Below are 24,682 nucleotides of genomic sequence, written 5' to 3'. Positions count from 1 at the left end.
CAAGAGGAAGGCATTGATGCCATGGACTGGCCCGCCCGTTCCCCAGACCTGAATCCAATTGAGCATATCTGGGACACCATGTCTCGCTCCATCCACCAACGCCACGTTGCACCACAGACTGTCCAGGAGTTGGCGGATGCTTTAGTCCAGGTCTGGGAGGAGATCCCTCAGGAGACCATCCGCCACCTCATCAGGAGCATGCCCAGGCGTTGTAGGGAGGTCATACAGGCACGTGGAGGCCACACACACTACTGAGCCTCATTTTGACTTGTTTTAAGGACATTACATCAAAGTTGGATCAGCCTGTAGTGTGGTTTTCCACTTTAATTTTGAGTGTGACTCCAAATCCAGACCTCCATGGGTTGATAAATTTGATTTCCATTGTTAATTTCTGTGTGATTTTGTTGTCAGCACATTCAACTATGTAAAGAAAAAAGTATTTAATAAGAATATTTCATTCATTCAGATCTAGGATTTGTTATTTTAGTGTTCCCTTTCTTTTTTTGAGCAGTGTATATATTTATATATCTCAACAGTGAAGAGGTGACTCTGGGATGCTGGCCTTCTAGGCAGAGTTGCAAAGAAAAATACATATTTCAGACTGGCCAATAAAAATAAAATATTAAGATGGGCAAATGAACACAGACACTGGACAGAGGAACTCTGCCTAGAAGGCCAGTATCCCGGAGTCGCCTCCTCACTGTTGACGTTGAGACCGGTGTTTTGCGCGTACTATTTAAAGAAGATGTCAGTTGAGGACTTGTGAGGCGTCTGTTTCTCAAACTTTCTCCTCTCTCTATTCTGGTTAGCGCCAGTTTGCACTGTGCTGTGTAGGGAGTAGTACACAGTGTTGTACAAGATCGTCAGTTTCTTGGCAGTTTCTCGCATGGAATAGTCTTCATTTCTCAGAACAAGAATAGACTGATAAGTTTCAGAAGAAAGGTCTTTGTATCTGGCCATTTTGTAATCAAACCCACAAATGCTGATGCTCCAGATACTCAAGTAGTCTAAAGAAGGCCAGTTTTATTGCTTCTTTAATCAGAACAACAGTTTTCAGCTGTGCTAACATAATTACAAAAGGGTTTTCTAATGATCAATTAGCCTTTTAAAATTATAAACTTGGATTAGCTAACACAACGTGCCATTGGAACACAGGAGTGATGGTTGCTGATAATGGGCCTATGTAGAATTGCGCCTATGTACGCCTATGTAGAATTTCCATAAAAAATCAGCTGTTTCCAGCTAGTCATTTACAACATTAACAATGTCTACACTGTATTTCTGATAAATGTTACGTTATTTTAATGCACAAAAAAATGGTCTGTTCTTTCAAAAACAAAGACATTTCTATGTGACCCCAAACTTTTGAAAAGTTGTATGTGTGTGTGTGTGTGTACAGTCAGCGCATACATGTCGGACTAGGCTAGTGTTCCCAGGTATGACTAGAGAGATGACCGGTCTGTGTTGTCTTAGCTCTTCCTGGCGTATTGATTGGTCCCTCCCTGTTCGCTCGGCACCGCGTGCTAATTCAGTCCACGGCCAGGCGGGGCTGGGCACCAGTCTGTCCTTGTGCACCTCTGTGGCAGCTTCTCTACTGTCAGCAGAGATGGTTAGCCACCCTCCATAAATAACACAGCATTGATTACATCTCTCTGTCTCTCTCTCTCACATATTTATCAAACTGTTCTCTTTCTCTCTCACACGTTTCTGCCATCTTTCTTTCAATCTATCACCCCCTCTTTCCTTCTTTCTTTCCTTGGCTCTCTGCACCTCTCTTGTCATGCTTTGTGTCATCGCCCTCTATCGCTGTCTTTCACTCCCTCTCCCTTTACCTCTTTGCAAGTTTCACACCTCTTCTTCTCTCCTTTCTTCCCACCTTCCCCTCTCTCTCTTCCTCATATGGCACGCTTAAGCGTGACACCTTGTGATGGACATGCCAGGGCAGTCAGTCAGTCACAGATGTGCCGCCAGCTGCCATGGCCGTTGTCACGGTGATGGGTGTGGTTGACACAGCAACGTGGCCATCAGTTCCATCCCTGACATGCTGATTCAACAAGAGTACTCTACTTAATTGTACTCTGTATACTGAACATATTTCCCCTACCATTACGTTCCTTTACAAAGCCAGCCAACCTGCCTACAATAATATAAAACTTTCAGTCCCAGCCCTCCTGGATGTCTAAAGTGTATTGATGTCTCTCCAAACAAACATTCAAGAGGAAACACTGGACATGTTTGGCACTGCACCTCGGCCTGTTGAACAAACCAGCTATTTATCATCTGGTTGATAGTGAATATGAATGGTCAAAAGCAAAGTGTCTGATTGATTGTCACTGTTCTTCCTCAGTAATAGATGGCTTTCTGTTCATTGTAGCTGTCTGACACTGACTGGCCTGTTCTGTTTGTCTTCTGTGCTGCAGGAAACAGACCCGGACTTCAACCACTGCGCTGTGTGCATCGAAGGATACCAGCTCAACGACGTGGTCCGCATCCTGCCCTGCAAGTGAGTGTGTGTGTGTGTTTGGTGGGTTGACTGTGTGTGTACCTATATACATCCTAAGCTAGGAGTGTGGGACAGCCTGACACCCCTTGTGGCTCTTACACGCAACAAACTCTCGCTCGGATTCGGAATACAACATGTCCGCCATCCACGCATTCTCAATGTCACACCATCCACTTACATCCCCTCCCTCCTCCTCTCCTTCCCTCCTTCCTCCTCCGACGTGCGTTTCTACCCCTCCCTGAAGTTTCTCCTCCTGTCTGAGGCAATCTCCACACCCATCCATCACATGGTGCCCCCCCCCCATCTGATCCGTCTCACACCTTTCCTGCTGATCTGCTCAGCGGGACGACTGCACTGACGCACATCAGACTAGACCAGAGACACACCTCCCCACAGTTCAGCCATAGTTAATTTGCACATATTAAGATGTATCACACCACCAATAAGCAAAGGTAGAAAGTTAATACTGTATTTCTGCAGGTGAGGTGACAAACCTTGATACAATAGGAGGAGTCTTTCCTACCTGTCAATCACCTCTGGTTTGACCATTTGGGTCTGATTTAGGATCAGTTGTAAGACACACATATAGAGCGTGTTGGTTTAGTGGATCACTATGCTTTACAAAGGAAGTGGAAAATGTAATGTCAGTGAGAGATGACATTTAAGCTCTTGCAGGAAAAAGGAGCAAGAGAGAGGGAAAAGAAGATGGAGTTACGGAAAGTAACAGACCGGAGGAGGTATTGGAAGAAGATAAAAAATAATTATAATGAGCACGGGAAGGAGGGGGGAGGTGAGAGAGCGTGACAAACTTAGAGAAAAGGGAGTTGTTCTCTTGCTAAATGGAGTCTGGTCTGTTTTGGAAATGCAGACACTATCAAGGCTATCTCGTCTCGCTGCACACTGTGAGTCGTAACCCCTGCTAGGTAGCTCCGGCTATATTTAGATCCAGTGCTGCCAAATGACTTGCACCCACAAACACACACACTTCCTCTTCCTTCGACACACACATACAGTTGGAGTCAGAGGTTTACATACACTCGCTTTTCAACCACTCCACAAATTTCTTGTTAACAAACTATAGTTTTGGCAAGTCGGTTAGGACATCTACTTTGTGCATGACACATTATTTCACTTATAATTCACTGTACCACAATTCCAGCGGGTCAGAAGTTTACATACACTTAGTTGACTCTGCTTCTTAACAACCTTTCAAAATTCCAGAAAATGATGTTATGGCTTTAGAAGCTTCTGACAGGCTAATTAACATAATTTGAGTCAATTGGAGGTGTACCTGTGGATGTATTTCAAGGCCTACCTTCAAACTCAGTGCCTCTTTGCTTGACATCATTGTAAAATCTAAAGAAATCAGAACCTCAGAAAAACAATTGTAGACCTCCACAAGTCTGGTTCATCCTTGGGAGCAATTTCCAAATGCCTGAAGGTACCACGTTCATCTGTACAAACAATAGTACGCAAGTATAAACACCATGGGACCCTGCAGCCATCATACCGCTCAAGAAGGAGACACGTTCTGTCTCCTAGAGATTAACGTACTTTGGTGCGAAAAGTGCAAATCAATCCCAGAACAACAGCAAAGGACCTTGTGAAGATACTGGAGGATACGGGTACAAAAGTATCTATATCCACAGTAAAACGAGTCGTATATTGACATAACCTGAAAGGCCGCTCAGCAAGGAAGAAGCCAATGCTCCAAAACCGGCATAAAAAAAGCCAGACTATGGTTTGCAACTGCACATGGGGACAAAGATCTTACTTTTTGGAGAAATGTCCTCCGGTCTGATGAAACAAAAATAGAACTGTTTGGCAATAATGACCGTCGTTATGTTTGAAGGAATAAGGGGTAGGCTTGCAAGCCGAAGAACATCATCCTAGCCGTGAAGCACGGGGGTGGCAGCATCATGTTGTGGGGGTGCTTTGCTGCAGAAGGAACTGGTGCACTTCACAAAATAGATGGCATCATGAGGGAGGAAAAGCATGTGGATATATAGACGAAACATCTCAAGACATCAATTAGGAAGTTAAAGCTTGGTCACAAATGGGTCTCCCAAAGAACAATGACCCCAAGCGTACTTCCAAAGTTGTGGCAAAATTGCTTAAGGACAACAAAGTCAAGGTATTGGAGTGGTCATCACAAAGCCCTGACCTCAATCCTATAGAAGATTTGTGGGCAGAACTGAAAAAGCGTGTGCGAGCAAGGAGGCCTACAAACCTGACTTCGTTACACCAGCTCTGTCAGGAGGAATGGGACAAAATTCACCCAACTTATTGTGGGAAGCTTGTGGAAGGCTACCCAAAATGTTTGACCCAAGTTAAACAATTTAACAGCAATACACTCAATTAGTATTTGGTTGCATGTAAACTTCTGATCCACTGGGAATGTGATGAAAGAAATAAAAGCTGAAATAAATCATTCTCTCTACTATTATTCTGACATTTCACATTCTTAAAATAAAGTGGTGATCCTAACTGACCTAAGACAGGGAATTTTTACTAGGAATAAGTCAGGAATTGTGAAAAACTGAGTTTAAATGTAATTGGCTAAGGTGTATCTAAACTTTCGACTCAACTGTATATATACAGTGGGGAGAACAAGTATTTGATACACTGCCGATTTTTGCAGGTTTTCCTACTTACAAAGCATATAGAGGTCTAATTTTTATCATAGGTGCACTTCAACAGTGAGAGACGGAATCTAAAACAAAAATCCAGAAAATCACATTGTATGATTTTTAAATAATTAATTTGCATTTTATTGCATGACATAAGTATTTGATCACCTACCAACCTACCACCAACCGAGTTCCGGCTCTCACAGACCTGTTAGTTTTTCTTTAAGAAGCCCTCCTGTTCTCTTTGAACCTGTATAAAAGACACCTGTCCACACACTCAATCAAACAGACTCTAACCTCTCCACAATGGCCAAGACCAGAGAGCTGTGTAAGGACATCAGGGGTAAAATTGTAGACCTGCACAAGGCTGGGATGGGCTACAGGACAATCGGCAAGCAGCTTGGTGAGAAGGCAACAACTGTTGGTGCAATTATTCGAAAATGTAAGAAGTTCAAGATGACGTCAATCACCCTCGGTCTGGGGCTCCATGCAAGATCTCACCTCGTTGGGCATCAATGATCATGAGGACGGTGAGGGATCAGCCCAGAACTACACGGCAGGACCTGGTCAATGACCTGAAGAGAGCTGGGACCACAGTCTCAAAGAAAACCGTTAGTAACACACTACGCCGTCATGGATTAAAATCCTGCAGCGCACGCAAGGTCTCCCTGCTCAAGCCAGCGCATGTCCAGGCCCGTCTGAAGTTTGCCAATGACCATCTGGACGATCCAGAGGAGGAATGGGAGAAGATCATGTGGTCTGATGAGACAAAAATAGAGCTTTTTTGTCTAAACTCCACTCGCCGTGTTTGGAGGAAGAAGAAGAAGGATGAGTACAACCCCAAGAACACCATCCCAACCGTGAAGCATGGAGTTGGAAACATCATTCTTTGGGTATGCTTTTCTGCAAAGGGGACAGGACGACTGCACCGTATTGAGGGGAGGATGTATCGCAAGATCTTGGCCAACAACCTCCTTCCCTCAGTAAGAGCATTGAAGATGGGTCGTGGCTGGGTCTTCCAGCATGACAACAACCCGAAACAAACAGCCAGGGCAACTAAGGAGTGGTGCCATAAGAAGCATCTCAAGGGCCTGGAATGGCCTAGCCAGTCTCCAGACCTGAACCCAGTAGAAAATATTTGGAGGGAGCTGAAAGTCCGTATTGCCCAGCTACAGCCCCGAAACCTGAAGGATCTGAAGAAGGTCTGTATGGAGGAGTGGCCCAAAATCCCTGCTGCAGTGTGTGCAAACCTGGTCAAGAACTACAGGAAACGTATGATCTCTGTAATTGCAAACAAAGGTTTCTGTACCAAATATTAAGCTCTGCTTTTCTGATGTATCAAATACTTAAAAATAAAATGTAAATTAATTAATTAAAAATCATACAATGTAATTTTCAGGATTTTTGCTTTAGATTCCGTCTCTCACAGTTGAAGTGTACCTATGATTAAAAATCACAGATCTCTAGCTGCTTTGTAAGTCGGAAACACTGCCGATTTTTCAGGTTATCAAATACTTGTTCTCCCCACTGTATATACTCCGCAACATGCGTGCACACATAAGCACTCAGCAGCGGACACAAACTTTCTCTATTTTTCTGTCTCACACACACCACCGCGCCCTTGTCTGGCAGTCTTGTTCTTGGACACCATCTGCTGTGTCTTCTCTGGCCTTGTGGATGTCAGAACATCCAGAGTGCACTCCTCTACTTGCCTCCTCTACTTCATCTCCTTCATCTGCACTAATGTGAAAGAACTAGACAGCTGAAAGCTGATTCCCAGTAGACTTCCGACCACCTCTATTTTGAATCTGTAGATCAGTTCAGATGGAGAGAAGATGGGTGTTCCTAGACTTAGGAGATGCACTGTTGCTCTTCAGTTGCAGCCAAATTAGCAGTCTAATCTATGTGTAGTCACATTGGGGCTATGGTTAAGGGGTTACAACCTACTAGCTCTGCTAATAGCTACTTTATTGAGGGAAAATGTACTTACAATGACGTTGTCCCACCTAGCTATCGTTTTTTTTTTCTTTGTGTATATATATTTTTTTGTACTTTTACCCCTTTTTCTCCAATTGGATATTTTGTGATATCCAATTGGTAGTTAGTCTTGTCCCATCGCTGCAATTCCTCTAAGGACACGGGAGAGGCGAAGGCCGTGGGTCCTCCGATTCACAATCCTGCCAAGCCACACTGCTTCTTGACACAATGTTCGTTTAACACAGAAGCCAGCCGCACCAATGTGTCGGAGGAAACCGCATCCAGCTGCCGACCAAAGTCAGCGTGCAGGTGCCCGGCCCGCCACAAGGAGTCGCTAAAGCGCGATGGGACAAGGATATCCCGGCCTGCCGAACCCTCCCCTAACCCGGATGATGCTGGGCCAATTGTGCTCCGCCTCATGGGTCTCCCGGTCACGGCCGGAGGTGACACAGCCTGGGATCGTACCCAGGGTCTGTAGTGACGCCTTAGACCGCTGCGCCACTCGGGAAGCCCTAGCTATCTTAAGATGAATGCACTAACTGTAAGTCACTCTGGATAAGAGGGTCTGCTAAATGACTCGAATGTAAATGTTTAGTTTGGCCCAACTGACACAAGGACGATGTACCCACTCCTTCTTCAGAACAGTTCAGTCCAGATCAGATATCAGAAATGTAAACGGGCCGTCTACCATTTAATGCTCTCCATCCATCCTGCTTATCCAGTTTCTGTCAAAAAGGAGCAATCAGAGGGGCTGGGAGAAGGGGAAGTGAAGAACACAGGTCCTTCCTATGAGGAAAAAAGGGCAAGACTTCATATACAGTATGTCCTCGTCCTCACAGAAGGTGTGGACGTGCTGATAGTCAGGCATGTTTCAAAATCGATAGCTAGCATTAAAGGAAGTTGAAAGTGTTTGAGCAGGGCTCTCCAGACCCCCTTCCCTCCAGGACATCTGCAGCACCCGGTGTCACACGAAAGGCCAATAAGATCATCAAGGACGACAGCCACCCGAGCTATGGCCTGTTTACCCCACTACCATCTAGAAGGCAGAGACCGTACAGGTTCATCAAAGCTGAGACCGAGAGACTGATAACCAGGCCATCAGACTGTTAAACAGTCATCACTAGCCGGCCTCCACCCAATACCCTGCCCTGAACCTAGTCACTGTTACTAGCTGGCTACCACCCTGTACTCTACTGTTTCACCCACTTTACATGTATATACTGCATTCTAGTCAATGCTCATCCTATATAACTACTGCTGTACACACCTTTTCTAATCATATATTGTCCATAATGTCTATACACACTATCAAATACAGATAGACCTGTATTCCAGACCCTGACATTGCTCGTTCTGATATTTCTTCATTAGAATATTTTAATTTGTGTTGTTTTGTATTGTTTGTTATTACTGCACTGTTAGAGCTAGAAACATAAGCATTTCGTTGCATCTGCGATGACTTAAGCGAAATATGTGTACGCGACCAATAAAATGATTTGATTTGACATCGTTGCAACTGATTTTAAACAGTGTTTTTTTTGCCTCAGGCCTCAACCTGCTATTATTTAATTAGGTGAAAGACACACAATGCAATGCACAATAATCATTATGTCTGAACTACTGCATGTAATGGCCGTTGGTGGAAGAAGGTGAGGACCAAGGTGCAGCGTGGTACGTGTTCATATTGTTTATTCGAAACTGAACACTAAAATGCAAAACAACCGAAACAGTTTTAATTACAGATTTGGAGTAACCTGTGCAGTTTACTGGTCATGTTAGTAGTACCAAAATGTACCTTTTTGATTTGTGCCCTTGTGGTTTTAGGGCACACTGCAATGCTACCAAGATGGATAACTATTTTATTTTATTTTATTGGCAACCTTGTAGTGTTTTGTAAGAGAGAGAGAGAGAGAGAGAGAGAGCTGTTTATGTGGAGTTTATCGGTCCTTATCACGTGTGTGCATACTGCTGCATCCTCTGTGTTCATACTGTATCTCTGAACACCAATCCCTCTGGTGCCTCCCTTAAGTACATGCTGCTATGCCCAATCAATAACTAAAAGCATTGAAGTAAGGGAGTACACTTGACCTGCCATCAGCCATTCAATTTGTCTCTGTACATTTAATATCAGTCTATAGGACAATGTCTTGTCAATAGAGGGATGATTTTTCTGGTCAGACTTGAATGGACTGACAGGCAGGCTGGCTGGCAGGCAGTCAGACGGGAAGACAGCCAGGCAGGCTGGCAGGCAGTCAGATGGGAAGACAGACAGGCAGGCTGGCTGGCAGGCAGTCCGACGGGAAGACAGGCAGGCAGGTAGGCAAGCGGGAAGACAGACAGACAGGCAGGCTGGCTGGCAGGCAGGCAGTCAGACGGGAAGACAGACTGGCAGGCTGGCTTGCAGGCAGTCAGACGGGAAGACAGCCAGGCAGGTAGGCAAGCAGACAGACGGGAAGACAGGCAGGCTGGCTGGCAGGCAGTCAGACGGGAAGACAGCCAGGCAGGTAGGCAAGCGGACAAATATTTTAAATGCCGTAACATGTCATCTGGATAAACCAAACATACCAACCAAGACAGGAACAACAAACATAAGTATCTTGGTTTGTTGTTGTTCTGTGGTGGCATCTGTTATAGTATCTAATAGGTATCTACCCGTCTGTCCGACTGTCATTTTTTTTCTCTGTTTTTACTCTGCTCTAAGAAAGAGTGTGTTTGCTATGGTACCCTATTCCCTATATAGTACGCTACATTTGACCAGAGCCCAATGGGCCTTCTGGGATGCAGGCACAGACTGTGAGCGGAATATTTTCCTGGCTGGAGTGTCTCACTTACAGCATACACATACAGACAGACTGACTTTACATCAGTCACACACACATTTACACTGTCAAACAATCACACAAACTACTACACAAGCTCACCCTTTTGACACATTCCCAAACACTATCACACTGGTTATATAAATAGACATGCACACACACACACACACACACACACACACATAATCAAAGCTTATCGACACACACACACGCGTATCCAAGTCTCACTACAACCACAGCTTATCCAAAAGTCTCTCTCTTGCAGGACTGCTTCTTACTGCCCACTGACTTTCTCCCCAAGCCATTGTATGGTAAACGGACTCATCATTAATGCATGGAGTCCTTGTTTTCTGTGCCCCCCTTGAAAGAAAGTAAAGCATTGGTAGAGGGCCGCTGCAAGTGGCTTCGATAAGGAACAGAACATGCCCAGGAAATGCCCGGCCATGTTAGACAGGCACTTAACAGAATCAACGTGCACTTTTATGTTTGTCCTTAGGAATCGGCGGTTAAGTATTTTCTATTATGCATGGTTGGTACTGGCACTTAAGGATTTGTTCTTTAGCGATGATGTAATGGGGCCTTGTATTGTTTTATGGATGCTCATCATGAGGATCTTTAATGTTGTAATAATAATCTATGCACCATGCTTTTGATAAAGCCATTAAGCTGTTAAGGTTAGTGATTATATTATGAGGTAGGCAAGACAAGCTACAGTAATTCTGGTCCTAATGGTCCTTTTGAAGTGCATTGAAACTGGCCGTCCGGCATCATATCAAAATAAGGAGCAGACCGCTATCTCAAACATGACGTTTCTCTCAGATCCACAATGGCTGTCTTGTGTCATGACGGACAGACAATGTCAACTTTGTGTCCAAGTTGCGCCACAGTGATCACTGTGTCTTTAAAGCGTGACTCGTTTCGGTGACACTTTATAATAAGGTCCCTTAATAAACCATTTATAATAAACAGGTTGTAGAGAGTTGACTTACCATTTAAGCAATCTCTTAAGTCTTGTTTTGTTATTTTTTATTTTAGGATCCCCATTAGCTGTTGCTGAAGCAGCATTTACCCTTCCTGGGGTCCACATTTATACATTATATTTATAAATACTATTTTAAGTAAACTGCCTTCTTCATCAGCATGCTAGCTTAGCATTAGCAAGCCTAGCGTGCTGACGAGAAAGGCAGTTCAGTTAAAATAGTGCTTATAAATGCATCAATGACTCTTTAGAGATTGCTTATTGACATTTACAAATGTAGGAGTAATGATTCAGAAATAGTATGTAAACCTGTTAATAAATGGTTTATTGCAGGACCTTAAAGTGTTACATTTGCTCGTTCATACTCTAGGCCCTCCTTGTCAGCTCAAACAGAGCGGTCATTGTGCAATCGCAGGACGTAAAGACGGCCATGTCTGACTTTGAAGAGTCGCATGTAGGCTGTTGTGGGGCTTGTTTGTGAAGGTGGTTTCCTGCTCTTCAACCGTGTTCTTTGCTTCTGTGTCTCTCTGCACAGACATGTCTTCCATAAGCTGTGTGTGGACCCCTGGCTGAATGAGCACTGTACGTGTCCCATGTGTAAACTGAACATCCTCAAAGCTCTGGGCATCATGGTGAGTATTAGTATAGTCAGTATCTCAATTCCTTATCAGTAGAAATGTGTTAGAAGTCAGTATACAAATGTTGGCAATGCCAGTACTCATTTGAAAAATAAATAATGTGATCAACGTCACAAACGACTCTTGACCCAAATAATGAGGAAAAAGATTGCCTTAATATATTGTCATTATCTCAATTAAATGGTTATGTTAATTAACAGTAGAATACAACACAACCTGTGTTGTGTTGTAGATTAAGGCGCTATTTCCCCAGGTTGCCCTTCACATGCTGCTACTCCCGTCATTGTGACAGACCATGTTCATCCTTTGGCGCGCTCAGTACGATGCAACGTTTTGGAACGTTCAGACAGAAATAGGCAATGTAGAACAAACATGCCTCTCTGACATGTAGCATAAGGAGTCACATCAGCTTTATTCATGGAATTTCTATCTGCAACGTTTGAGAATGTTTGGCGACTGAACATGGCCCAGGCAATTGCGTAACCATCTGTTTATGCCAGCTGTGTGTGATCTCATCCGTAGTCCTAGTATTCCCCCTGCTGGTAAGTTATGGAACTATTGCTCAGACGTCAGAAACTAGTCAAACCAGGACTAAAGTGGTATCATCACATCTGATGAGCTGCTGCTACAAGAGCTAATTTCTCTGAAGTTAAGTGTTCATGTTAAGGTCATGGTCAAAATCAGGGTTAGCGATCAGCATGACCTAACAAGTTAATATGACACAAATGAGACTTTCCTCTAACCGTTGTGTTTAACCACTAACAATAACATTCCTCTAACCGTTGTGTTTAACCACTAGCCATAACATTCCTCTAACCGTTGTGTTTACCACTAGCCATAACATTCCTCTAACCGTTGTTTAACCACTAGCCATAACATTCCTCTAACCCTTGTGTTTACTCCCCTACCCCCTTTAGCCCAACCTGCCGTGCGTGGACAACGTCGGCTTCGACATGGACCACAGGATAGGACGCAGCCAGACGATAGCCAGCCAGCGGACAGCCCTGGTGGACCTGTCCAGTGAGACATCCATCAGCCTGGAGCCCCTGCAGCAAGGCCACCCCGGCACTGGACCCCAGATCCCCTCAGAGAGCGGAGAGCTCACCCCCCGCACCGGAGAGATCAACATCGCCGTCACCAGTAAGCAGCTTCCGCCCTGGACAACCATTCTAGTCTTCAACTCAAGTTTAGATTTTATTTCAAATGACTTTATTGATATGAAAGGTTACATTCAGCATTATAAAATCAGAACACACTGTGACCCATGCACCTACTTCAAGTTTCTCACAGTTTTATTTGATCCTTGCAAATCAGGGCGGCAGGTAGCTTAACGGTTAGAGCATTGGGCCAGTAACTGAAAGGTCGCTAGTTCAAATACCTGAGCTGGCAAGGTGGAACATTTGTTGATGTGCCCTTGAGCAAGGCACTTAACCCTAATTGCTCCAGGGTCATTGTTGATAATGGCAGACCCTACCCTGGCTGTGACCCCACTCTCCGAGTGTGTCTCAGGGAGAGTTGGGATATGCAAAAAAAAACAAAAAAAAAAACATTTCCAATTCACACATGCGTATAATGCACACTTGTATCTGTGTAAAGAGGGACAAATATAAACATCCACCAAATGTATATAATTATTATGTAAGCGTAACATAGGAATAAATAAAATGTAGCCTTTTCATAGTTCACAAACTTAGTGAAGGCATTAGCCTCTGAAAAATGAAATATTTATTTATATATTATATATATCTTGTTATGCAATTTATATTAGGTTAAACTAAAGGCAAAATGATAATTCTAAACCACTTGCACACACACACACACACACACACAAACTCAAAAGATAGATCCTAAATCCCTCCCTTCACTAAAAGTGAGATTAGTGGTGTTCTGTTTTGTCAGCAAAAAGACAACCACTTTTAAAAGGATTTACACGACAACCTCTGGATCCTCTCCTGCTCTCTGTCTCTTTCTCTCTGTATCTCTTTGTCTTTGACTCATTTAGATTTCAGTCTCCTTTCACTCTTTCCCTTGGACACAGACCCCCCCCCCCCCCCCCAGAGACTTGTCTCTTGTAGGTCACATTGCTCCCTGCACCCTCCTCTGACTCCCCGCTGCCGCTGTCTGTTTAATCCATAATCCCTATCCAACTGATCCTAACCCCAACCATGAGAAGGCAAAATGCACAACTGACCTAAGATGACCTCTTGAACCACAGTCTGTTTTACTGTGCATAACTATTTATGAAGGAGGGGAAGATGTGATTTCACAGCACTGCACCAAAAAAATAAGAGCATGCACTGCAGTTATTGCAGTACTACGACTTGTTTATTACTGCAGTACTCCTTGTTTATCATTCTTTCACTTATAGCTAGTAATAATAATTCAGTAATGCATACGGTGTTGCTACCATGTTGTTATGCTGTGTTGCTACCATGCTGTGTGTCATGTGTTGCTGTCTTGCTATGTTGTTGTCTTAGGTCTCTCTTTATGTCGTGTTGCCTCTCTTGTTGTGATGTGTGTTTTGTCCTAGATTTTTTTATATCCCAGGCCCCCGTCCCCGCAGGAGGCCTTTTGCCTTTTGGTAGGCCATCATTGTAAATAAGAATTTGTTCTCAACTGACCTGCCTAGTTAAAATAAAGGTTAAATAAATCAAATAAAACATAAATTTGAATGAATGGCTGATCCTGTGAGTAGTTCATAATCTGAATAATAGTGAATAAGATTTGTTAGATAACTCTTAATACCTAAACCTGTTTCAGGATAGGCCTACTTTCATAAATTCATTGAAGACAGTCTTATATAAATCCACCCAATTTCTGCTGTTGGATAATGTGACCCAGGTTTCTCTCATTTCTGGTAAACCTCAAAGGGCTCCTATAGTGAAAGTTATGCCTGTTCTCTTTCAATGTGGACAGTTTTACCTGACTTTTCTCAATTTAAAGAGACTGCACATTACGTTAGTAACATGCAGTGTAGATGGACCTAGATGTGCCTCGGTGTCTCTTTTTGTCGTCGTTGGATACGTCTGCAGTGTGGATGCATGTGTGGATGGCTTGCGGTGTGGATGTGTGTACATAACGGTCTTTACGCTATGCCCATGCTTCCAGGTCTTTCTCTTCGATCTTCAAGCTTGTCCTGGTGAATGTCTCCTTTCTCCTGCCTCTCTCCGTGTCGCTCTCCTCTGGATCTTAAGGACGTCTTTTCTTTATCTCTTAGTTTTCCTGACTTTACTGCTGGTTTTCAAAGAGGAAAGATCTTTTGTTGTGTTTTCCTGTTTGGCCTCGTCGGTTTTTAACCCAATGCATGTTGGGCTGCAATGACCCCCCCCCCCCCCTTTCCTTTTATTGACAGAGGAGTGGTTTATAATCGCCAGCTTCGGCCTTCTCAGCACTCTCACTCTGTGCTTTATGATCATCAAGGCCACAGCCAGCTTCTCCAGCCCTGAGTGAGTACCACCATACACTTCCAGAATTCAATACAGTCAATATGTCTACTCCTTAATTACATTTCAATCAAGCCTATTGATTAAGCTTGAGTCATAGATTATTGTTGTCTATTTAATGTCTGCTTAACTAAGCCCGTATCCAGGGCTATACTCAGGCTACTTTGAACCATTGTCAAGACAATGGAGTTTGGATATTGTCCAGACAGATGCAAAACAGTCAGACGAATATTCAAATGTGGCGAACTTCTATTTCCATGAATTTACTCAACTTGGATCGCAGCTAACATAAATCGAAATACTTTAACAGCACAATTGTTTCATACTGTACAATATATGTGTACTAAAGTTAAGTACAGTTGACATGGGTACTGGCATGTATCTGATACAGAGAGAGTTTGAAAAGTAATTAAATATTGGATTGTGAATGTTTCCACTTGAACTAACAAGGATACTGTATAAAGTAACACGGAAGGCTCCATCCATCCCCTCTCAGACAAACTTCAAAAGTATTAGAGCTAAGTGCCTTAACACGAGAAAATCATTGTTTAAAAGAAGATTAAAAGTATTTTTTTCCCCGATCAATTACATTCCCCTTCTCTGTTCCTACGTGTCTTTAATGCTCTCTTTCTTCTGCTACCTTTTCTAACATTGTTCATTTCCTCTTCCTTCTCTTTCAGCCTGGAGTGGGAGAAGTGAAGATGATCGCCTTATTGCCCCTCTCGATCCTTTCTCTGGCGCAGCCTCATGGCAATGTTGCCTTCTTCTGCCATATGTTTCTGTATTGTATTTTGTAATCTTGTACTACTGTACTGACTGAGCCTGGCTGTAATTGTTTTTAGTGGTCGTAATAGGGCAAAGCGCTTTGAGACATTAAATCTTCCCTCCTTTTGACTTGTTATATTCTCTTTCGGAATCAATACTTTCCGTGTGTGTGTGTGTGTGTGTGTGTGTGTGTGTATTTCTATATTTAATGAAAGACACCCATCACTCTTGTGCTTCCGAACCAGACACACCTCGCTATTAAAGGTTGACATTTCATGTTCTTCTTTGCTCATTCATGACCTTGACTTGAAAATACACTATGACTGACCAGGTGAATGCTATGATCCTTTATTGATGTCACTTGTTAAATCCACTTCAATCAGTATAGAGGAAGGGGAGGAAACAGCTTAAAGAATTGATTATGCCTTGAGGACAATTGAGAAATGGATTGTGCATGTGTGACATTGAGGGTGAATGGGCAAGACAAAATATTTAAGTGCCTTTGAATGGGGTATGGTAGTAATATTGCAACTCAATATTAGGAAGGTGTTCCTAATGTTTGGTATACTCTGTGTATTTGGCTGTAATGCAGCATTATCCCCAGTTGGTGGCACTTTCTTAGCGATTACAGTAGAGGTCTATCCTCCCACATCAGAATCGTATCAGGTCACAACTTCCACATATCTCTGCTTAGCTCTTGTTCAGGCTGGCCTGAATGATATTGATGATTAGTGTGAATCAAAGGGCGGTCTGGGTCATCTTCCATGTATCACTCTCTTGACTTGAGGTTGTATAGCATGTTGAGGATCTTTGAAGATTCACAATGGGCAATTCCACGGTTAGGGAATGATGCAGAGACTCAGATTTTCCACTTTAAAATGTATGCCAAACAAAAACCAATGATTGCAAAGTTAAACAAACCATACAACTCCATGCACAAGGATGACTTTTTAGACATTTTCCCAATAAATAAACATTTACTTGAAGAACAGTGCAGATGCAAGGTTTGGTAACAGAATGATGGCACAAACCATCATTCTATTACCAAACTTGGCGTCAAATTTTCAGTGGAAATTGTTAAAAGTAGTCCTTGTTCACAGTTTGCTTCATGGTTTGTTCGGAGTCACAGCATCTTCGGAGTCACAGCATCTTTCTGTTACTGTGGAATTGCCTTAATGTCACTGTTCAGTTTGACCTCACCCACCCTCACATTATTACTCAACTGTAAATGTCGATCATGGTATCCAATACCAGTGTCTCCTGCAATAATGTTTACAGATGCCAAGAAAAAATGATTACGTAAGAATAATACCTTTGTTTATGGTGCTAGCATCAGCTTTTCTAGTTAGGAATCTTTTTTTTAAAAATTAATTTCAAATCAATACATAAAGCACATGAGGGAACACAAGCATACATAGATTACAAACAATAGACAATCGAGCTAGGGGGTACAATATCACATTACAATTACACAAGGACCTTAAGGGACATGCATATACTTACAATTCTAACAGCTTTTTTGTTAGTAGAGCATTTAACTGTCTTAAAATACAGTTCAATTTCTTTTTGTAGGGTACGAAAATGTGGTTTTCTGTTTGTAAATTTACATTTGTGTATATGAAATTTGGCCAAAAGAATAATGAAATTAATTACATAAAAATGATTCCGCTTATAAATATTATCCTGCCAACCACTATATGAAGAAGTTTAAGGAAAACATCTACTCAAATTGCTCCTTTTGTAATGACCACCCAGAAACAGTTGTGCATCTTTTTTGGCATTGTATGCATGTAAGAAAACTGTGGCAAGACATCAGTAGGTTTATAATTGAACACATTTATGAAGATTTTACACTATTGTGGAGAGATGTACTGTTTGGATTCTTTACATACAATAGAAATCAGCGGAATCACTTTCTAGTTAGGAATCTTACTGACAGATGTCAATGTCAGTGACACCAAGAAACATGACATCTTCCCATGTTTCTTTGCAGGTGGCCACTTCTTCAACCGGAACTCCCTGTCCCCACTCAGTTTGGTCTGTGAGATGGAGCTACCTGACACCCAGGCATCACTCGACCGCTATGATGACAAGTCGTGAGGGTCGTCGCCATGGTTTCGACCCCCCGGCACAACAACCTAGATGACAGCCTTGACTAACCTGTGGAGCAATGACATGATGACATCAGATATTTTCTACCAGTGCAGAATGTACTATTATTGCCTGTCAAAAAGAAGAGGGGGGATTATCGTCCTCTATTCTCCCCCTGGTTAGATATTCAGTAAAGTCCTTCCTTGACACTTTCATTTCAACAACTGACTCTGACATCTGTTTCTAGATGCGGTAGTGGGGAATTTGCCCTTTCTATTCTTACTTTGCAGGATCTCGGCGTATCGTACATTTCAAGTGTGCTAGAAATAATAAACCACTTGTTAGTGCAGCCTACAATAAATCTGTATATATGATTAGCAAACAGTCATTTCATTTTGCTTCCTTTGGCTCTAATGCAGTAAGAAAGGTCTCTTTCTTCCGTGGTGGACCAGTTGGCTCTGTTGTATTTACTATGCTGCCTAAACTACAGTGGAGAGGATATTTTGACTGGTGGGACATGTCCAGACATGCCTAGTCTCTCCCCCTCTATATGGCCATGCCTCAAGTGACAGGTGTAATGCACCCACCACGGTGACTGGGTTCAAGAATAAGACCAGTGGAACAATGGACATGCAGTGATGCAACATTCTGAACTCTGTGAAAAGCAGTATTACTTCCCTATAGCAAAACCAATGTCTCTGTATACAAATTTGAAGAAAAAAAAATACATTTTAACGTGTACTTAAAGCCTATGAAATACCCAGATCGTGTATTAATCAACCCCTGTGTGTGTGTGTGTGTGTGCACAGTACCAGTCAAAAGTTTGGCCACACCTAAGGTTTTTCTTTATTTTTTACTATTTTCTACATTTTAGAATGATAGTGAAGACGTCAACTATGAAATAACACATGGAATCATGTAGTAACCAAAAAAACATGTTAAACAAATCAACTATATTATATTTGAGAGTCTTCAAAGTAGCCACCCTTTGCCTTGATGACAGCTTTGCACACCATTGTTATTCTCTCAACCAGCTTCACCTGGAATGCTTTTCCAACAGTCTTGAAGGAGTTCCCACATATGCTGAGCACTTGTTGGCTGCTTTTCCTTCACTCTGCGGTCCAACTCATCCCGAACCATCTCAGAAGGGTTGAGGTCGGATGATTGTGAGGCCAGGTCATCTGATACAGCACTCCATCACTCTCCTTCTTGGTCAAATAGCCCTTACACAGCCTGGAGGTGTGTTTTGGGTCATTCTATTGTTGAAAAACAAATGATACTCCCTCTAAGTGCAAACTAGATGGAATGGCTTATTGCTGTGGTAGCCATGCTGGTTAGATGTGCCTCATTCTAAATAAATCACTGGCAGTGTCGCTAGCAAAGCACCCCCACACCAAAAATCTCTAATTTGGACTCATGCTTGTGTTTCTTGGCCCAAGCAAGTCTCTCTTATTCTTATTGGTGTCCTTTAGTAGTGGTTTCTTTGCAGCAATTTGACCATGAAGGCCTGATCCACACAGTTTCCAACAGTTGATGTTGAGATGTGTCTGTTACTTGAACTGAAGCATTTATTTGTGCTGCAATCTGTGGTGCACTTAACTCGAATGAACGTATCCTCTGCAGCAGAGGTAACTCTGGGTCTTCCTTTCCTGTGGCATTCCTCATGAGAGCCAGTTTCATCATAGCACTTGGTTTTTGAAAATGCACTTGAAGAAACTTTCAAAGTTCTTGAAATGTTCTGTATTAACTGAGCTTCATGTCTTAAAGTAACGATCAACTGTCGTTTCTCTTTGCTTATTTGAGCTGTTCTTGCCATATAATGGACTCAGCCCTATTTGGTAAAAGACCATCTGTATACCCCCCCTACCATGTGGCAACACAGCTGATCAGCTCAAAAGCATTAGGAAGGAAAGAAATTCCACTAATTAACTTTTAACAAGACACACCTGTTAATTGAAATGCATTACAGGTGACCTCATGACGCTGTTTGAGAAATGCCAATAATGTGCAAAGCTGTCAAGGCAAAGGGTGGCTACATTGAAGAATCTGAAATATAACAGATTTTGATTTGTTTAACACCTTTTTTTGGTTACATGTGTTATTTCATAGTTTTGATGTTTTCACTATTATTCTACAATGTAGAAAATAGTAAAAATTAAAACCCTTGAATAAGTGTCCAAACTTTTGACTGGTACTGTGTATGTATGTAATGTATGTATATACACACACACACACACACACACACAGTATGTACAATCTATATACATTATATCTCTAAACCGGCCTCTTGAAGTACTGTTTGTTTTCCTTTCACAATCTTGTACAAGCGAATTGGGTGGAAGTGTTTGTCCTCTGTTCTTGTTGTCCCCTTGTGTTATCTTTATCTGATATTTGCGATGATGTAACGCGGGGAGGGGAGTGTGTCAGTTTCAGGTCACTGTGTTACATACAGCACTGCCTCAGCATTAAAAGTGTAATTATTGCCTATGTCCAGTTGATGCCCATTCCGATGTGTGCCGCTTCTTCATGAAACACAGCCCAATGTTATTAACATTTCAGCTGGAGTTTGGAGAAGATTCTATTTATCTATTCAGATTAAATAAATGATTAACTTCACAGTGTGGTGAAAGTGTATGGTGATGAGCTTGATGCTCCTTTCCAATAAATAGAGGGTGTAGTGGCTTGATGGTCAGTACTTGATTGCCATTTGACAAAATATAAATATACATAGTAATCTAATGTAGACAAGCCTACCTGCACTGTATCTGCAAGCTGTTTGCTAGAGCGCAGATGCCAAGACCAGAGTAGGTACATATGCTATTTAATGCATCAGTTTGTTACAACTATCGGTTGTTGAGAACGTGATAGATTTTTATTCGGTACATGAAAACTTAAACAAAAAAGTACATTTTGTGTGCACTACGTCATCACACATTGACTTTTATCCGCAACAAAACCGTTTGGTGGAAATACGCCACTGTTGAATATTTGCATGAAAATCTGTTGCCAAGTAGATGGAAACCTAGCTATAGGGAGCGTTCATTGGCATAATGAATTTGGGGCATGATTTGGCATTAAATCAAATGCCATAACATTTTTGGAATTTTAGAATCTTTGTCTAATTTGTATTGGTAATTATTAGTTCTCAAAGATTATCTTTAAAAAATATACTGAACAAAAATATAAATGCAACATGTAAAAGTGTTAGTCTCATGTTTCTTGAGCTGAAATAAAAGATCCCAGAAATGTCCAAACGCACTAAAGGTTTCTCTAAAATGTTGTGCACAAATGTGTTTACATCCATGTTAGTGAGCATTTTTCCTTTGCCAAGATAATCCACTGGTGTGGCATATCAAGAAGATGATTGAACAGTATGATCATTACACATGTGCACCTTGTGCTGGGGACAAATGGGCACTCTAAAATGTGCAGTTTTGTCACACAACACAATGCCACAGCTTGCAATTGGCATGCTGACTGCCGGAATGTCCACCAGAGCTGTTGCCAGATAATTGAATGTTCATTCCTCTATCACAAGATGCCTCCAACATCGTTTTAGAGAATTTGGCAGTATGTCCAACCGGCTTCACAACTGCAGACGATGTGTAACCCTTCCAGCCCAGGCCTTCCACATCCAGCTTCTTCACCTGTGGAATCATCTGAAACCAACTACCTGGAGAGCTGATGAATTGAGGAATATTTCTGCCTGTAATATAGCCCTTTCTTTGGGAAAAACTCATTCTGATTGACTGAGCCTGGCTCCCCAAGTGGCTGGGCCAGGCTCGCCAGTGGGTGGGCCTGGCTCCCAAGTCGCTGGGCCTATGCCGTTCCCAGGCCCATCCATGGTTGTGCCCCTGCCCAGTCATGTCAAATCCATAGATTAGGGCCTAATTTATTTATTTCAATTGACTGATTTCCTCTTATGAACTGTAACTCAGTCAAATCTTTTAAATTGTTGGATATTGCGTTTATATTTTTGTTCAGTATACTAGCTTACGTCTAGTCTGAGGCCAGGCTGAATAAACTGCATTGTTTCATAAGTCATAGTTGGAGGATCACACACCATATGATTGCGTGACTCCTAATATAAATATTTGCGCATAAAGGCATTTCCGCCACCATTTGTCACATAATTAATTACACAGATGCAAAAATATCACACCATGTCGAACAAACAAATGATCAGTCGGCATTTATACAATTGTACCGAAACTACCATCAGAGCTGTCATTTGTTTTATATTTCTTTTAGTTTCACTTTTTCAAGTTCTGAACTCAAAGTCCAGAACATAAAAACTGTGCAGGGAAAGTGGTTTGTGATTACATTTTCACTTAACCCATTTAATCCCGAATTTTTCCCAGACATGAAAATATCCGAATCAAGTGTCATAGTTACCCTTTGAAATAATCAATCATTATTTTTTTTTACATTTTCATGTAAAAGTAGGTGAAAGTGTGTTGAGACCGTTGGGATAATGTTATGTATACTGAATTAACATTTATCCCATGCAGTCATCAAAATTCTTATATATCCCAGCCCAGTTAACACATTTAAAACTCTGTCACTGGCAGTCCCCAATATTGCCACTAGAATGCCCCATCACATTCTAGTGTGATTATTTTACATATCAAAAACCCTTATACAACACCGATATGAATACTGAGAGCAAAGACAAAAAACAACAACCATCAACGTATTTCAACATTGTTACTTTAGTGTAACATGTATTGAGATATTAATATTGTTACTTTAACATTTTAACTTGTACTTTAGTGCAATAGTCATTTTAACATTGTCATTGTGACATTTTAGTGCAACACTCACTAACAACTGTATAGCAGTTGTGTGATTAATTTCCACTGAACATAAAGGTAACATTTAGGATAGAGGTAGCCTGTAGAATAAGCATTCAAGTAGAGGCCTATGCTAAACAAAATTATATATATATATATGACACACATAAAAAGCGCCACATTGAGTGCATATATATATATCATAGAGGTAGGCTTCAGAACTACGATCAGTCAGACCTGTCATACAGTATGTCGAATTGACCTTTTCCAAAAAACAATTCAGTCATATTGTCTTTTTCGTCTACTTTTATTTTCTTCCAAGAGTCTGTTGTACTGCTTCTCCCCACCCTTCATCCACTTTTCTATTTTTCTTTTTCGGCCCTCTTTCATTCACTCTTATCTCGTTTTCTACTGTCCATGGTATATCTTGAAGCACTCAATGTACAGTGGCACTTTGCATTTCTCACATGCATAGGTAGTGCGTTTGTCACAATGACGACATCTCTGGAACCGGTGCATCATGTTGATTGGCCAGTAAGAAGCTGTGTCATATCTTGCCTGATCTTCAACAGTAACAGCCAGTAAAGATCTCCTTCCGTGGCTCAGTGGTTTCGTGCCAAACTTTTGCACATTTGGGCTGTATACTATGTGGTTTGGAATCACATCGGTGGCAGGCATCTTTGATCGTTTGAACACTCAATCTTTATTTTTGACCACTTGCAGCTTTTCCCTTGGCTCTTCTGGCTGACCCCTCGGTCAGGTAGAGGCCCTTGGCTCTTCATTATCAACAATGGGGGGTGGATAGGTCATCATCACTGATAATGTTGTTCCTGTCATGATCTGTTTGCATAGGATCAGCATATGCATTCAACAGCCTGGCTGGCAAATGGCCTGTCCATAGTCCATATCTGACCCATCACAATCACGGAGGACAGCATCTTTCTCATTATGAGGGATAACTGCAATGTTTGCATGCCTTGTCTGGGCAGTCACCTAGATCCAACATATCCATAACTTGCCTCAAAGTGAAACTAAAAGAAAGAACAGAGTAGAAAGTTAGGTAGAACAAGAACTATTATGTGTATACCTAGATGCACTGTTATCTCACCGGTCACTATTGTTGCCGTCAACATGTTTACACATTCTATGACCACACTGAACAAAGTTGAATAATTGCAAATCCATATATCAATACTAGACACTTTAAAGATGATGTGTACCAAAAATCCTTGTCCCATCTTTATGTTAACATACTTTACTAACCTTTTGTTTGGAAGCTTTGGTGCAGACATCGTCTTCTCATGGTGCAACCAGGAAGTAAACAGCTCTGGTCATGTGACAAATTACATTAACATGTGACACTGCACATATTTCATTGAGACCCTTTATTATTTCAATACTTGCTGTGAATGCATTGATACATAAACATTTTAGAGCCTTATAACTGAAAACGTTTTTTACGGTCACGATTGGATTAAATAGGTTAAATTAATACAGTGCGTCAAGCAGCGATGTACACTATGATATGAACGTTAAGTGGACGTGTTTACGTAAAAGTAGAAAGCGACCCGTTTCGAGGGTTAGTTATCCCAGCTTATTTCTACAATTACTCTTCTTAAAATTGAATGTTAAACCTGACCTTAATCACACCACTGCTAGCCCTAAAGTTTTGTTTCCATGAATTTTTACGATATACTCTTTGGACTTTGTGGCTGTGGTAACTAGTGGAAACCGTTTTCGAGTAGACAACAGCAGAGCAACCAGCTGCACAGACGGACATGAACTCAAAACAGCAGGCAACACGTCTGCAAAACATGCTTGTGTGAAGTCGCTTACCGTACACTTTGCACCATAATATCCAACAATAAGTGTGTAATTTGGAAAAAGCTTATTCAAAATGTGGATAACTCCAGAGGAGGTGTTGCTTGCCAACGCTCTGTGGGTGAGCGAAAGGGCGAACCCCTTCTTCATTCTCCAGAGGAGAAAGGGCCATGGCAAAGGAGGGGGCATCACTGGTAACTAACTATACAATAACATTATTTGG

The 24,682-nt window shown here is 41.9% G+C and overlaps 2 protein-coding genes and 2 long non-coding RNA genes across 21 annotated transcripts in view; 2 read left to right on the top strand and 2 right to left on the bottom strand.

Moving 5' to 3' along the window:
- LOC110488913 (E3 ubiquitin-protein ligase RNF130) overlaps nucleotides 1-21,103 on the top strand; it is a 69,972-nt gene extending 48,869 nt beyond the window's left edge. For 10 of the 17 annotated variants that reach the window (XM_021561377.3, XM_090198465.1, XM_090198457.1 and 7 more), the window contains 5 exons: nucleotides 2,421-2,503; nucleotides 11,444-11,540; nucleotides 12,464-12,686; nucleotides 14,899-14,992; nucleotides 15,670-15,890. In XM_021561377.3, the coding sequence (XP_021417052.1) occupies nucleotides 2,421-2,503; nucleotides 11,444-11,540; nucleotides 12,464-12,686; nucleotides 14,899-14,992; nucleotides 15,670-15,688 (516 nt within the window). In that variant the 3' untranslated portion in view covers nucleotides 15,689-15,890. Of the gene's footprint in view, nucleotides 1-2,420; nucleotides 2,504-11,443; nucleotides 11,541-12,463; nucleotides 12,687-14,898; nucleotides 14,993-15,669; nucleotides 15,891-17,747 lie in introns of those variants that run through there. The other 7 variants (XM_021561378.3, XM_090198466.1, XM_090198460.1 and 4 more) reach the window with 1 other exon arrangement.
- On the bottom strand, nucleotides 16,087-24,603 carry LOC149978301 (uncharacterized). Its single transcript, XR_016486306.1, has 2 exons — nucleotides 24,475-24,603; nucleotides 16,087-17,914 (listed from the first exon to the last, which is right to left on the bottom strand). It is a non-coding gene; the product is annotated as an uncharacterized LOC149978301 (long non-coding RNA).
- LOC149978302 (uncharacterized) lies at nucleotides 22,542-23,986 on the bottom strand. Its single transcript, XR_016486305.1, has 2 exons — nucleotides 23,902-23,986; nucleotides 22,542-23,669 (listed from the first exon to the last, which is right to left on the bottom strand). It is a non-coding gene; the product is annotated as an uncharacterized LOC149978302 (long non-coding RNA).
- LOC110488912 (TBC1 domain family member 9B) overlaps nucleotides 23,972-24,682 on the top strand; it is a 46,535-nt gene continuing 45,824 nt past the window's right edge. For both annotated transcript variants that reach the window (XM_021561372.3, XM_036943041.2), the window contains exon 1: nucleotides 23,972-24,653. In XM_021561372.3, coding sequence (XP_021417047.3) covers nucleotides 24,536-24,653 — 118 coding nt within the window. In that variant the 5' untranslated portion in view covers nucleotides 23,972-24,535. The remainder of the gene's footprint in view (nucleotides 24,654-24,682) is intronic.

This window comes from Oncorhynchus mykiss, chromosome 14 (assembly GCF_057628025.1).
Source record: "Oncorhynchus mykiss isolate SJ-2025 chromosome 14, ASM5762802v1, whole genome shotgun sequence".
Classification (NCBI taxonomy): domain Eukaryota; kingdom Metazoa; phylum Chordata; class Actinopteri; order Salmoniformes; family Salmonidae; genus Oncorhynchus; species Oncorhynchus mykiss.
This window is presented reverse-complemented; position numbering and strand designations above follow the sequence as displayed.